The 15,182-nt window shown below is 33.3% G+C and overlaps 1 protein-coding gene across 10 annotated transcripts in view; it reads left to right on the forward strand.

Annotated features, from left to right (window-relative positions):
- Positions 1-10,055, forward strand: part of mtd (TLD domain-containing protein mustard) — a 157,826-nt gene extending 147,771 nt beyond the window's left edge. For 8 of the 10 annotated variants that reach the window (XM_018548440.1, XM_018548438.1, XM_018548435.1 and 5 more), the window contains 3 exons: positions 8,175-8,456; positions 8,997-9,166; positions 9,266-9,401. In XM_018548440.1, the coding sequence (XP_018403942.1) occupies positions 8,175-8,456; positions 8,997-9,166; positions 9,266-9,401 (588 nt within the window). Of the gene's footprint in view, positions 1-8,174; positions 8,457-8,996; positions 9,167-9,265 lie in introns of all 10 variants that reach the window. The other 2 variants (XM_018548433.1, XM_018548443.1) reach the window with 1 other exon arrangement.
- The last annotated feature ends 5,127 nt before the right edge of the window (positions 10,056-15,182 follow it).

The raw sequence follows: 15,182 nt of genomic DNA on the forward strand, positions 1-15,182 counted from the left end.
AATAGATTTATACGCATTAACTATAAGTATCTGAACACCCTGAGTATAAACTCCCGAATAAAAGCTTCATCAGCTTGCGTGAATTAGTGGCATTTAATGTTTTTCCCATCTTTGATTAATGATGACTTGTCTTGCCTGGTACAAGACAATTTATTCATAAGATTAGCATATGTAAACGCGGACATGATCACGCTTGTATCAGAGTAATCGAAATGAATACATAGTTGCCGCGTACCTATCGGGCGTTATTTTAATCTAAAGATAATTTATTCTCAACTTTAGTGACACATATTTTAATCATGGAAAAATTTTTGCAAAATAAAGACAGCATACAAGATAAGCGATCGCGCTACATATATATATATATATATGTATAAATTCGTAGCAATCTGTTAAAGTAATGTAAATTTTTTCCCGAATTGCTAATCCAAGATTAACGGTGTTTAAAAAATGATAAAGTACTTGCTCGAACCTTTTTTAGCTGTTTCGCTTAATTTGAAGATAGTGATGATTTTTCCTATTTCTAGTTATGAAAATTTTCTCAAATTTAATATTATCAATAATAATTAATTAAGCTAGTTATTCCTTACTACATATGTTATACTATGAAATTAACATTTATGAAAAAAAATTTACTTGATAAAAATAAGATATACATATATCTTGTATTTTTTTGTTTATATTCTCTTTTATTAAGTTTACTTTTTCTATAAATATTAGATTATCAAATAATAATTTTTTTAATAAAATGCAACTTTGGCAAATATTAAAAATTTTATATTATGATATGCCATATATTTCTTTAAGCCTTCCTAAGTTATTTTGTCCTTACATAAAAAAGCATTATTTAAATCATGGGATAAGTATACGGAAATCCGTCCGAAATCTCGTAATGGGCGCATACGGAAGTTCTTGATTATGAGCGTCATTAACGCCGGCGTTATTAAAGGCGCTTTTGGCAAATCGAATGACACAGTGGGGTCTCTCCTCCTCGGTGTGGTTCGTTAACATAGCCTGTCGCAATCGGAGTCGCATCAGGACAGCTAGGAGATCGAAGGACGATCCCGCACGAGAATAATGCACTCGAGGCCAACGTGAGCATTCGGCGGAAATTTATGTGTACTTGACATTAAACAGGAAGAAGGGAGACCGGAGACGGATTCCAATGAAAGGTTTTTTTTTTTTTACAAAGTTTCTCGCGTGATCACTGAAAGAAATTGGATTGTGCGTCTCCAACATCATTCAGTCTCGATCGATTCGTCTTGCTGATTGCACGTATCTCGTAATTGCCACGTGATTCTTTAAGGGGAAATTCGCGCAGAAAAATTTATACCTCAGTTCATCTGGTTCGTGAATTTTGCACCGTGTCCGATCCAAAGCCTCGGAGACGTGAAATTCTGTTAATCGATACTATAATCGTAGTTTTACGTCGCCGTTGAAAACAGGAGCGCGATTTGTAAAGTCGCAATTTCAAGCTGTTAGTAAATATTGATATTAAAAAATTATTATAAGTAGTCAACGATATTTAAAAGTTCAAAATTAGCGGAAAACTACATCTAGACTTTATTTGCATCAATATGACCATCGATCCATGCCCCGTTCTAAATTATGTCTTTCAGCATTCGTCGAGAATGCTTACGGTGAGTTTTATTCACACATAATTCCTAGTTGTAGCAATAATCTTTACACACAATAAATTATGTAACGACATAAAAGATACTGTTAATACGCTTAAAAGACATTATTAAAAAAGTATTAATAAATATTACAAATTATTTATTTATTATATATTTTGAAGTTTAAATTATTTGACATCCATAAAATTATTGTAATTTGTTGATTATCGAAAATCTTCCAATTTTCACGATCTGTAATTTACGCAAATATATAATAATAATAATAATAATAACAAATTATTCCATTAAAGTACGATCAGATAATCGGTACGATAAAAATAATTACACTATGATTTCTTGTTGCTGCGATTAGAGTATATAACAGAGAGTTCTTTTAATTGAATTTAAATTAATATCTGTCCAAAATCAATTCAGTTGATCTTAAAGAGGTTTAGATTATATGGCCTTTAAAAACCGTTGCGCACTTGTTAGATATTTCTTTCGAGTTAAAAGCGGTTGCTGTGAATGTGTAATTATTCTCACGAGTCTGCAAATTTGGTTAGATGTCATTCTTCGCGTTCTCCTCTTATCGAGTAAATTGCAACACAGCTTGTTATTGCAAAAAGTGTATATCTTAAAAAATAAGCCATTTCAAGATTGACAAAAATTTTTACGACTGTTTGTTGTCCGATTTCTGTTTTACAAGAACGATAGTAAATCAGAATCTGTCGCAGTTAACTGCGCTATGTTATTTTCACAGAGAAGATTAGTTAATTTCTTTGAGTCGTTTCTAAACCGGTTAATTTATGTTTTTTCTGCAATTATCAATTCAATCGTGAGATTGACTAATGCCTGACTAATAGGCTTTTCACGGTCATTAACCTGTCAGAAGACTGGAACGTGTTCTTCCGCGTTCTATTTTGATACCTGGCTTGCACGTACTGCCTGAAAAGAGGCGTTAAGGATGCTTTTGTAACTTATTTTTCTATACGAGAACACGTGAAAGTCTCACCTTTTGTGACACATCACGTGGAGTGTCCTCTCTTTCTCTCTCTCTCTCTCTCTTTCTCTCATTAGGAGTTATTTTTATCGCTCTGTTGTCGTTATTGGAAAAACATAAAGTGACAATAAAAAGATTCTTCATTGGATTTTTTAATAAAAGCTATTATTACCTCAAATATAAAATATCTTTGCAACAAACATTTGAAAGGATTGTATCAATCTGTCTTATTAGATTTACCTTAATTGTGCATTGTACATAATTTTCTCAGTAAAAAAGTTTGATTCACGATTTACCTTAAAATTTATTTACAGGATAATGTTTTGTGGAGCACTCTGTATATGTTTTTCATGAAATTCTTTTAATCTGTTCTTGTTATTTTGCGATGATCTCCACGAGATGGATCAATTCTGTATTTCTCGGATTTCAGATCGCGCACGTGGCTACCATCTCAAGTCGTTGTCATTGCATCGCGCGCGCGCTCGACGTAATAATTACAAGCGAGTTTAACATTATAAACTGCGCGAACTGTGACAAGGACACGCGACGTGTCATTCTTTTCGTTTCTGTACTCTTATAAAAACTTCTCACAAAAGAATGATCTTGAACAGAGTACTACATAACAGCACTAAATACGAAATGCAATTGATTATTTTCTCATTTGACAGATTGCTTAGACTTTTTTATATATAAGATACAAAAAGTTATTCTTCTAAGTAATGAGACTGTATTAAATAAAATTAATAAAGATTTTATTACCGTCTTTTCGCTAACATTCAGTTTAATCAATATCAAATTTGCGGCTGGCATAGAAGCTGTATTGTTATACATGTATGCATATATATACAGGTAACCAAAACAGTCATGTTGCTTTTTATGTTGCTGAATACTTGAAGAAAATTACGCAACAAATCAGCGATTGAAACTAATATGTATATCATAATGCAAGTTAAAGTCTATATTGACATAAAAAACCATTTATAAATAAATTTTTTAAATTGAGAACTACATAATTTTACCTAATGTTTACCGATTTCATTATTGTGGCTGATGAAACAGAATCTTTATCACAGACTTTAATGTAATCGTCCAAACGATCTAATTCTGCAAATTTTATTTTGCTTATTTGATGTATATAGTTATTTTTTTTTTATATTAAATATTTATTCTGAAAACCTGAAAGATTTTATCAAAATATTTGTTTAAAATTATTAATATAAAAAAATAATTATTACAGATGTGTGTGTTGATTTTATTAGAATATAATATCTGGATGTGTCTAAAAAAAATTAATGTACACGCCAAAATATGAAAGATAATTTTTACAAAATAGGCGACGGATATTCGCGTGAACCTTTTTATCTAAATGATATAGTTAGGAAATTGTTTATAACGACTCATTATTGTTTTCCCGGATAATTTATTTAAAAAAATTGATAATTGCATTAGTTAACGAGCTGTTTGCGCGAAAGATCTGAAAGCGTGTCACTATCAAATCGAAATTAACGCGATGTTCAGTGAAGTGGTCGATAATGATAATGAGCTTTGAAAAACGTCGCATTGAAGAACTGATGGACCGGCAGTGGTGATATTTTTATATATCCGTCCGTGTGAGAGACAAATGTCAAAAGTACGATAGGCTCACAATCCCACACATACCGTGATAATGCAATCTTTAAATATAAATTATAAACGTACATTACGTTACCAGACATCGTCGTGAACACTTCTTTTCTGTATTGCTCGATCAAATAACTGTCTCACGATGTCGATTGCCAGTGCTCTATCAATAGAATCTCAACACAAGATTCATATTGCCTTTGCCAAACTCAGCGACAGATTAGATTATTTTTATTTAGTGACATTCAACCTTTGACAGAAAACACGAAGTATGCCTAAACGTTCAGTTTAAACTTGAGACTATAATATTACTTGTAACATTGAGAATGACTCGATCGAAGTTTAAACGTTTGAATTGAATTTAAATTTTCATCATTTAGCGAACTTTTTATTTGTAAGAAATATCATTTGTATATATGTAAGTTTTTATTTGTAATTAAATATTCAACTGCCTCTGAGCTTTTGGAATTTCCAATTAATTTAAATTATAAACGCTTAATTTCTTTATTCACGCGTGTAGAAACATGGAGAAATATTGTTGTGATCAAGATATTAATATCAATTTTTGGATCTTTTTTCTCTTTCGTAGATTAAGAACAATTTGTGAATTATATGATTATTAACTTATTATACTTATGTCTATTTGCATATTTTATTAATTATTAACGATATTTGTTGCTGTCTAAAAATTTGAACGGAAGTTCTAATGATACCTCAGTAGATAAAAAATGTCAATATTAATTTGCTTTTGGGAATCTCTATTTAATTTTAATTTATTAATATCGATCACGTTAATCATGTCATATTAATTATAATATGTTAATATATTTATAATATGTCGTTATATAATAGCACATCGATATTTATGTTAATATATTAATATAAAATTTCAAGGAACGAAAAATAAAAATTTTAATTTAAGGAAAAGATATAAATTTTAGCTTCTCTGAGTTTTGTTGATCTTTTTCTTCTCATCATACATTTTATATGCTAGAATAACATCATCTGACGAAATCACTCTGCCATCCATAATGAACATTCGTATGAAAGCTAAAAAAATATTTCCAATCGCGAGATCAAAGGTTATCAGATTTTTTGTGTTTTTTTTTTTTACACAGATTTACTTAATAATAACTGATAACGTTGAAAACAGCCAGACAGCGTCTTTTTGGAGCATAATTTTTTCTTTAGTGAATCCATAAATAACATAAATTATGAAAATGTACATGTTCGTTGAATGATAATCGATGTGTGATAATACCATTCGAGAAATGTCATATTATTCTTATTATTTTTAATTCTTATTATAATTCTTATTATAATTCTAAATAATTCTTATTACATACATTTATGTTTGTAACATAAAATCCATTGTACTAATTTAATCATTTATTACTTTTAATCATCAGAAAAAGACTATGATAAATGAACAAATGGTAACTTTATTTATATATTCGCGATAACCTACGATCTAACTTCGCCGTTCTTTTGACGTCATTCGGATATTCTTCAAACATTCAATACTCAGTTAAAATATGTAACGTGTCTTAACAAAATATATATAGTGTCTTCCCGCAATTCATCTTGAAGTCTATTACAAAATAAATAAAGCCCAAAATTCATTACAATAAAAAAAGAAGCTAATTTTAGAAATCACACGCTTTTGAAAGGAAAAAGAATTAATTTTTTCATAAATCAACGTACATCTGTACACAGTATGTCTAACAAATTCTCCAAATGTAAAAAAATACAAGAATACATATATCGAAACTTCTCCCATTAAATGTATGCTTTGTGTACTATTCGCACTGTAAACATGATATAATCGCATTAATGTTTTATTTCCTTTGCTTGCGTCTCCAATCTATGTTAAGTAATATGTCCAACAGCTGTGTCGGAAACACATTTTATTGTCACGTGTAGCGACACACAATCAGTACTAAAAATTATCAATTTATGTCACTTTCGTAAAATTGTACACGTATAAAGTTGCGACGACACGTGTCGTGTTCAGGTGTTTGTGAATTGTTATCGCCCCCGAGTGTATACTTTACGCCGCGCCGTTAATCGTTACGTTATTCGAATCAACCGATGGATCTCTCCAACAATAATTTAGCACACGATAACACATCGTGTCGTACACGTCATTTAATGATGCGTAACATCACCTATACGATCCAGCAATCTGTATTTCTACTTTACGAAATTTCTCGCGATTTTGATGAGCAACAGTACTTATTCGTAATTTTTATTGCATTCTCGAAGATTTCTTACTCAATTAATCGTTTTTTTATGTTACATACATCAAACACATTCTTAATTTTCCTCTATTGATAAAAATTAATGAAGAGAGTGTTATAGTATTGTAACTATATTGTATAAATGTAATTGCGTTTTGATGAAATCTCTCAGGTGGAGCATTGGAATAAAATGGAAAAAGAATTATTGTAAACGATAAATTCATCATGCAAGCATTAATATTTGTTTTACTCTTAAATAGTCTTGATTTTTATATTTAGTTTTAGTATTTTTTATCAAACAAATATTCACTATTTTATATGATTTTTATGATGGTTATATTTAATTTCCATTTTTTTATTTATAATCTTATTAATTTATCGCTTTGTGTGTTTCATTCGTTTCAAGCATCAATTATTCTACTTAAATCCATTATAATTTCCGTCTACTTGACATCAGTATTCTGCTCATCATTTATGCACTGACTTTCGGGTTTATCGCGATACAATCGATGCGGCGCCCAATCGCTCCGATACGATTTTATTCCAAGGTCATCCGTTTATAGTAGCTTCTACAGTTCGGGTTCTATCATCAGGGGTTCCTTGTATGAATGTGCAAAGCGTGGCATTTCCATTCTCTCGCGCACGTATTGCATTATCATGCGTGGCGCGAAGCTAAGCGACTTCGGTGATTACGGGCGACGAACAAAAGTAATTTAATATCGGCACACATTTCACGGTGGCCTCCCACGTTAATAATTATCCGGCAATTGACTTGAATAAACGCAACATCCACTGCGGTTACGTGAGAGCGTACTAACAGAGTACAACACGACACTGGATGTGGTAGTGCCCTATAAATGTGCTTAAATTTAGTCAATTCGAGGAGGTCAGAAGTGGAAAGGACGTTAAAACATTTCTTTATCAGCATATTTTTATGCTCAAATTTGGTGAGAAAAAAACAGAAAATTCCGCGTACTTCAGCGCTATTTAGGATTTTGAGTCAGGCGGTAAAATTGAAATATTTGTTGAAGATAATTGCAAGTCCAAAAGTATTAGCGTGGAATTATACATATATATCTGAAATAAATATATATATTTAAAATAAATTACATATACATAGAATTATTATTCCAAATCATCTAACTTTGATCGTAGTTACTTTTTCTTACATACTTGATTTATTCAAATGGCGATCTTGTTTCTAACTTATTATTATGTATATATATTAATTTTATGTATCTATAATAAGATACTATAGCTGTCAATTATTAATTTACTAAAAAGGCAGTTACATTTGTTTCAATATATTATAACTAATCATTACTTCAATATCTTGCCTGACTCTGATTTAAATATCTGTTTGACTTCTTCGATACTCTAAAATCTTTTATCCAACATATTCAGAGTAGACATCATATGCATGTTGCAAGATAGTTTTTGTGTTTAATAGAATTAAGTGAGTATTTCATTCCACATGTGTTAAACATTGATAATCGTGACGTCTATATGTACTAATAGAACATCATTTAGAACATTATTCACATCCATTTGTGTCACAATTATCTTTTCATGGAATCGTTACTGGTAAAGACGACTTTACTTCTTACCTCCTCGACTAGAATTCGCGATATATACATATATCATTGTCGAAATATACGCTAAAAGAATACGTTAAATGATGTATTGCCTCGTTTACAGGTACTGTCCATGAGCGAGGAGTTCAGGCGAGCTCTTTACGCGAACAGTGCCATTTCTCTGGACAACGACATCATCGTGCCCGATCTTATTGGCACGACGGAAATACTCAGCGATGAGCACAGGGAACACCTCTGTCGTCATCTACCTGCGAGAGCAGAGGGCTATCAATGGACTCTTGTCTTCAGCACTAGCCAACATGGTTTCAGTCTCAATAGCATGTATCGAAAAATGGCAAAGGTCGAGAGTCCGATTCTTTTAGTCATTGAAGACACGGAGGGCAACGTAAGTCCCCTATTCCTTAATTTAAATTGTAAATATTGTTTTAATTCGATCCAAGAATGCAACTCTTGAAAACAAATCCTGGAATCAATACAATTGTAACTGCAAATATTTTTCTTAACGTAGTCAATTTTCGTTTGCTCACCCTTAATTCAAAAGATTTGTGAACAAACGATGAGCAAACGAATGCATAAAGAAAAAAATCGGTTTTTTAATTCGATACCAAAATTTAATTTTCTTGTATCTTTTGAACTAAGGGTGAGCAAACGAAAATTCCAACTGAGCATTCATGAGCAAACGATGAGCAAACGAATGCATGAAGAAAAAAATCGATTTTTTAATATTGGGGGGCCAGTTGTGAAGCACACGGGTCTTACTTCATGAATATTCTACACCTGTTCAAATTGGTTTATTGCTAACTCTTCCATTCGGGCTATTTAGAGCACGAAGTAAAAATGAAATGTAAACAATAAATAATCTTTTTCTTAATTTACCTGTAATTTATGTATCACAACCTTCATGAGTCACTTCTTTCTGTTACAGGTGTTTGGTGCACTGACCTCGTGCTCTCTACACGTGAGCGATCATTTTTACGGTACCGGCGAGTCCCTGCTCTTCAGGTTTACACCGAGGTTCCAGTGTTTCAATTGGACTGGAGACAACCTGTATTTCATTAAGGGCAATAACGAGAGCCTAGCAATCGGCGCTGGAGAGTAAGTTATTTCCCTTTTTTTTTTTTTCAAAAGTACCACTGTTCTTGCGCTATGAGTTCTTGCTGAATGAGAGCTTTACGGAATTGATCTTGTTTTTAGCGGCAAGTTTGGGCTCTGGCTGGACGGTGATCTGTATCAGGGCAGGACACAATCTTGCAGTACATACGGCAATGAGCCATTGGCACCACGCGAAGATTTCGTCGTTAAAATATTGGAGTGTTGGGCATTCATATAGGACACGGCCTTATGTTCCCAATCTGTGACTCCTTTATCGTCATCGCAACCTAATTTAACCTGAACATGTGAGCCTCACGAAGATTTCGTTTCCAGGAGAGATTAGAGGAAAACTAACTATTCTAAGAACATTGTCGGGAGAGTTGAGTCGTGTCAATCTTACCACGACACCGATTAACTCTATCACTATTTGGGGAAATCTCGCCCAGTGTTAGACATGATGATTCTCTGAGGGGAAGGAAATGAATCAATGTCCGCACGAAGAGACAACGACAGCATTGCCTGATGATGATGATGAAAACGACGAGAAGCAGCCTTGAAAGGGATGCGGACGGTTAAAAGAGACTGTCATGGCCCGAAGTTATGCGATCCATAGCGCGTGCCTATTTGCATATCGCGTGATTACTGATTATTGTTAATTGCTCCTGACTCCCCTGTCTTTTTTAAGTTGGCGTATTTATTTTATTTTTTTTTATATTCTTTTAAATGAGATTGTTGCTCGTCAATTTGATTTATGATTATTGTGAGTTGACCGAGAGTCGAAGAATTATGATTACTTTGTATAATAATCGTTACTTCGAACTAGTCGTGAGTTTATACATTTAACGCCGATATAAAGATAATTATGATAATGATGATGATAATGATGATAATAATGGTGATGATAATGATAATATAAATGCAGATGTATAATGATGATGGAGATAAAAGAATGAAAGTGTGAATGATTGGAAACGATGTGGATGGTAAAAAAAATGCGAAGCGAGATACATAACGTTTAAAAGAAAATACAACTTACAAATTCAATATGATGAAGATGCTAAAACTAACAGTTTGTTGATGTGTAGATAATGTAGATAGTAAATGTAAATATATATATATATATATATATACACACATACATACATATTATATATATACACTATGATCGTGTTGCAATGATTGATTTTGACGGTACAAGCAGAGAGAACTCTTTACGAAACGCTGTGTAGCTCGTCATGTGTATAATGCAAATGTTTATTTAGCCAAAAAACATACACGACATGCATATACATATATATATATATATATATATATATATTATTACATGCATACACATGAGGATTATACTACACAGATTACGGAAAGCGTGCTCTCGCTCAACCGAATATAAATGATCCATGATCTGAGAAAAAAAATGTAGTTTTAGAGAAAGAGATACCTCGAACTGATCTTATGATTAGAAGAGGAACGAGAAATCGAACGAGAAGTCAATGTTTACGGATTGACTTGAGTCAAGCGTATTCGCGATCTTGTCATCAGTAAATTAGTAAATGTGCTTTCGAGTCACGAGTGACCACAACGAACACACATGCCTGTGCCTGCTTCGCTCTCTTTGTCTCCCTCCGCCAAATGTACTCGTGATCTGAAGCGAGTATTCCGAGCGTGAAAATCCATCTTACTACCAGCGTACGAATTCCCTGATGCAAACGATCAATCATTCTAGATAACACATCAGATGAGAAATCATCGCATTCTATTCTCGTTACGATGCTCTTTTAGACCTTAGTCCAACTTTGTACGACTGTATACACACAATCACATATTGTCCGAGCTTATAATCTCTATTGCATGAGCGTCGCCGGGTTGAAACCAAGTGAGTGTATCGCTCATTTCTATCTGGTGCGCTTCGTCGATTGCAAAGAGAAAGTGAGAATAAAATCTTGTACACGCGCAAAGTGAGTGATTCTCAAGCGTGAAAAAAGAAAAAAAAATGCGCAAAAATGTTTTATCAGTTTCGATATTGTGCGAGATCGAACGGAATTTTTCTATAATATATTAAGTTATAAACATCGTGATGATTGCAATCTTTTGGGAAGGCCCACTTTGGCGCGTGCCACTAACCCACAACTAACGCAACAACTTTGAGCGTATCACATATTTTATACCACATAGACCTAATGACGACACCGCCATATATTTCTCTCCTTCTCGTAATTACTTTAGACACAATTTCTACTTCACGACCACGCGTTGTATTGTTTCTATGATTACGGATCCTCGTAATCTTAATGAAGGCGTTCCTCTGCCGGTTGTTGATTACCGATCAGCAGAGCCGCATACGATGACCAAGAGTGCATATTATACTAACGACAACATAATACACGCGAGCACAATAAACGCAGGAAACTTTTGATCTACCTTTACCTATTTACCTCTTTCTCACACGTGACACACGATCCTTCTCTGCCGATGTAACATCATCGGAGAACGACTGAACGTTCGAAAGACTGAACGGTCAATCCACAAAATATCCTGGAAAAATAAGACTCAAGTGTTCGCGCACTGGTTACAAGATGCACTAAAAGAAAAAAAAGGAAAGAAAAGGAGTAAGAAGCGCGTGATCAAAACTGTCGACTAGGCAGAGTATAGTGTGGCACTTAATGAGAATTTGAAACTGACATAGTTCCAATGAGTTTAATTTTCCATGTGATGCGAAACAGACGTGATGTAGACATTGCAAGGTAGACCTTACTAAATCTCACGAGTGAACATAGAGTCCGTTTTCGGATGCATGTAATACGAAATCTTAGGAAGATCCTAGTTTGTCGGGATTGTTTCTCGATTCCACGATGTCGACGAAGCACAAACAAAGTATCAAGTCAACGTGCAGCACTATCGGCTTTATTAGAGTAGCAGTCTCGAATTTGTACATTCAATGCGACACATAGTAACACGTTACGTACGAATAGCGTTGCTTAGAGTAAATTAGATTAGGCGTAATCATGTGATATTAAGTAAAAAAAAAAGAAAAAAAAAAGAATTGCGCTCCTAGATGATTTATCGAATCGCTTGAATGATACCATACGATTGCACATGCGACGTCGTCATATACACCATATACACATACACACCAACCACATTTAAGATAGAGGTTTTTCCGCTTCCTTGATTCGCGAAGCGTACGTGCGATAGCGGGAACATTTGCTCTAGGAACAAACGGATTTGAAATCCACGGTCAGAAATAATAGCATTATGTACGAGAAAGAGCGAAGTACGTGCATCCGACAGCAGGTGACGATAATGATAAGCCAAATGAAAAGAAGTATTTCATGACACTCGCCTTAATGTGAAAAAATCAAGATGTCAATGTGCACTGTAACGAAAATAAAATACTAAGCATGTCTGAGATACGAACTTTTAGTTTGTTCTTTATTTTTCTTCGTTTCGTCGTTTACATTTCTTGTTTGTCTTTTGTTGTCGTTTGTCATTCAACTAAGGAGTATTATAACAATATAATTAAGCAAAGAAGGTCATTCGATCAAGGCAGGTGCCTAATGATTAAATAAGTTGAACTGAAAATTGTAAAATTCACACAAAAAAGTGTCATTAAGCACCAAGATTGGCCTTGATTGAATATAAGGCCAGTTCTTTTTAACTGAACTTCTTGAACAATTCATCATTTCCCTTTTTCTCTTCAACATGAAGAGAAGAGGAAGAAAATGAACCGTGCAAGAACTTTAGCTAAAAAGAACAGACAGAATCTTCGCTTAATTGTGTTGAACATTTTTCAATCGATTTTCACTTACTATTCATTATAACAATGTATGTGCGTGATCTTCCGGTTGACTAACACCTCGGAGATGAGTTCGATAAATTTATATTGTGTTTTAGCACCGTACCGTGAACTTTGCAAACCTGAGGTGATAAAGATTATCTATAAGATAGTTTACGCGCCTAGGGAGGTATTACTGATAATGTTTGCTAATTAATAGTTACATCTGTGTACGTGATAGTGTGCCAATTTTCTTGCATACACATCAATATCGTACATGGTTGTATGTTAATGCAATGGCGCTCCTATCATCTGAGTGAGATTTGCTTTTCTTCTTCCACACAGCGTCTTCTGTATCGGATGTAGGAGTATACACGGCAGATACAGATTATCTAAAATATTTCAAAGAAACACACACGGTACTGCCTCTGTAGAAGTAAACTAAAATATATCCAGTGGCGGATTACTCATTAGACATAATAAATGCTTCACAGTTTTTTTTACATAAATAATTGAAATTAATTATATAATTGATAGACTAATATTCGTGATATTTAAATTGTTCCAGTAGTTTTTTTTTTAAATAACATACAAAATTGATTTTATACGTATCACATTGGATAATTTCTGAATTGTATTTATTAGAACAATGTTTTGAGAGCCTCGAAATGTTCCAAATCCGCCACTGAACGTAAGAAATGGGACTAGAAGAAAAATATCTCAACTGTAACAAACGATTTCCTGTTGTATATATACATATATATGTATGGGGGCATTTTGTCCAGCGCACATTTATAGGACACCTGCGAGAGTATTTCAAGAATCGTTGAATTAACAACTATCATGATGCAATTTTCGGCACATATTGTATTTTTCGATAACAGAAGATACAGCTTTTACATTAACAGCGTGACGAACTTGAAGCCTGAGAGAAATGCCACCATCCACTATGACACATCCAGTTTGCGGATGTGTTTACAATGAACTATAGCGTTATAAATATTTTGGAGTTAGAACCGTTGGAATAGACACAACCAATGTTGTTTCATTGCTTGGAAGTGAAACGAAAAATTACTATACGTTCTAATACAGAACACACGTGCTTCTCTATGTCCAAACTGCAGAACGGCAACGGTTGTGTTAATTTGAAGATATGCAGTGTTCCATTTCAATTGTGCTAATTCTTAACAGACAACTGTTTCATGAATTAAAAATTGATCTTTTTTTAAATGGTTAATGGATAATTTTAGTGTGAAAATAATTGCATATTAAAAAATGATAACAGTTACTTCTGGATATGTATTTTAATTTATGAGATATCAATCATATAATTTTTTCTTATGACGGAAACGTGAAAAGTGAAAATTTTTATATATTTATTATATACATATATAAAAATGTTTATTCTTCGCGTTTTCACCCTAGAGGAAAATTATATAATGCTTCTCTGGATATTTGATATCACAAAAAATGTAATCAATAACAATCAAATCAATGATGTTTTTATTATCAAAAAATATTATTGGATCTTTCTTTACTTTTGTATTTTCTGACATTAAAAAAAAAAATGAGATACATTCGTATACAAACATCAATTAGTTAAAAAGAGACAAAGGAAGATTGTGTGAATATTAACAAGTTGGAATTGCAGGAATGGTGGAACACTCTGCATATATATATCTGTTCTACATCTATAATTGAATACATGTAGTCTGTGTGTATATAAAAATCCATAAATGAGAGTAGCGAGAGATCACGCTAAAAATCGTACGCTTGGTACTGTTATAATATGTACCTGCGCATACACACAGTCGATATTAGCGATCGTTAGCGAACTGAATGTAAAAAAAAAAAAAAAGAGAGAGATTCGGAAAGAAGAAGAGGGACAAATTCAAGCAAGCAGCACAAGGAGACGCATACCTTCGGTATATACACAATTGTCAATTAGATTCAGACTGACTGCAGGGATTTGAACACGCATAAACAGTTCGATGTTCTTCAATGTTTAGCTAGATAAAGTCGTCGTCGTCGTCGTCGTCGTCGTCATCGTCGTCGTCGTCGTCGTTAATGAGCACGTTATTGAGAACACGAATCGACGCATTTAACTCGGGCCAGTGGCGATAAATGTGAAACGATTAGCGGCTAAAGGGACCCATTTGACATAATGAAAAAAATATTCTAATATATATACAGATATATATATATTATCAGAGAGAGAGAGAGAGAGAGAGAGAGAGAGAGAGAGAG

The sequence above is a fragment of the Cyphomyrmex costatus genome, unplaced genomic scaffold, assembly GCF_001594065.2.
Source record: "Cyphomyrmex costatus isolate MS0001 unplaced genomic scaffold, Ccosl1.0 scaffold72, whole genome shotgun sequence".
Classification (NCBI taxonomy): Eukaryota; Metazoa; Arthropoda; class Insecta; order Hymenoptera; family Formicidae; genus Cyphomyrmex; species Cyphomyrmex costatus.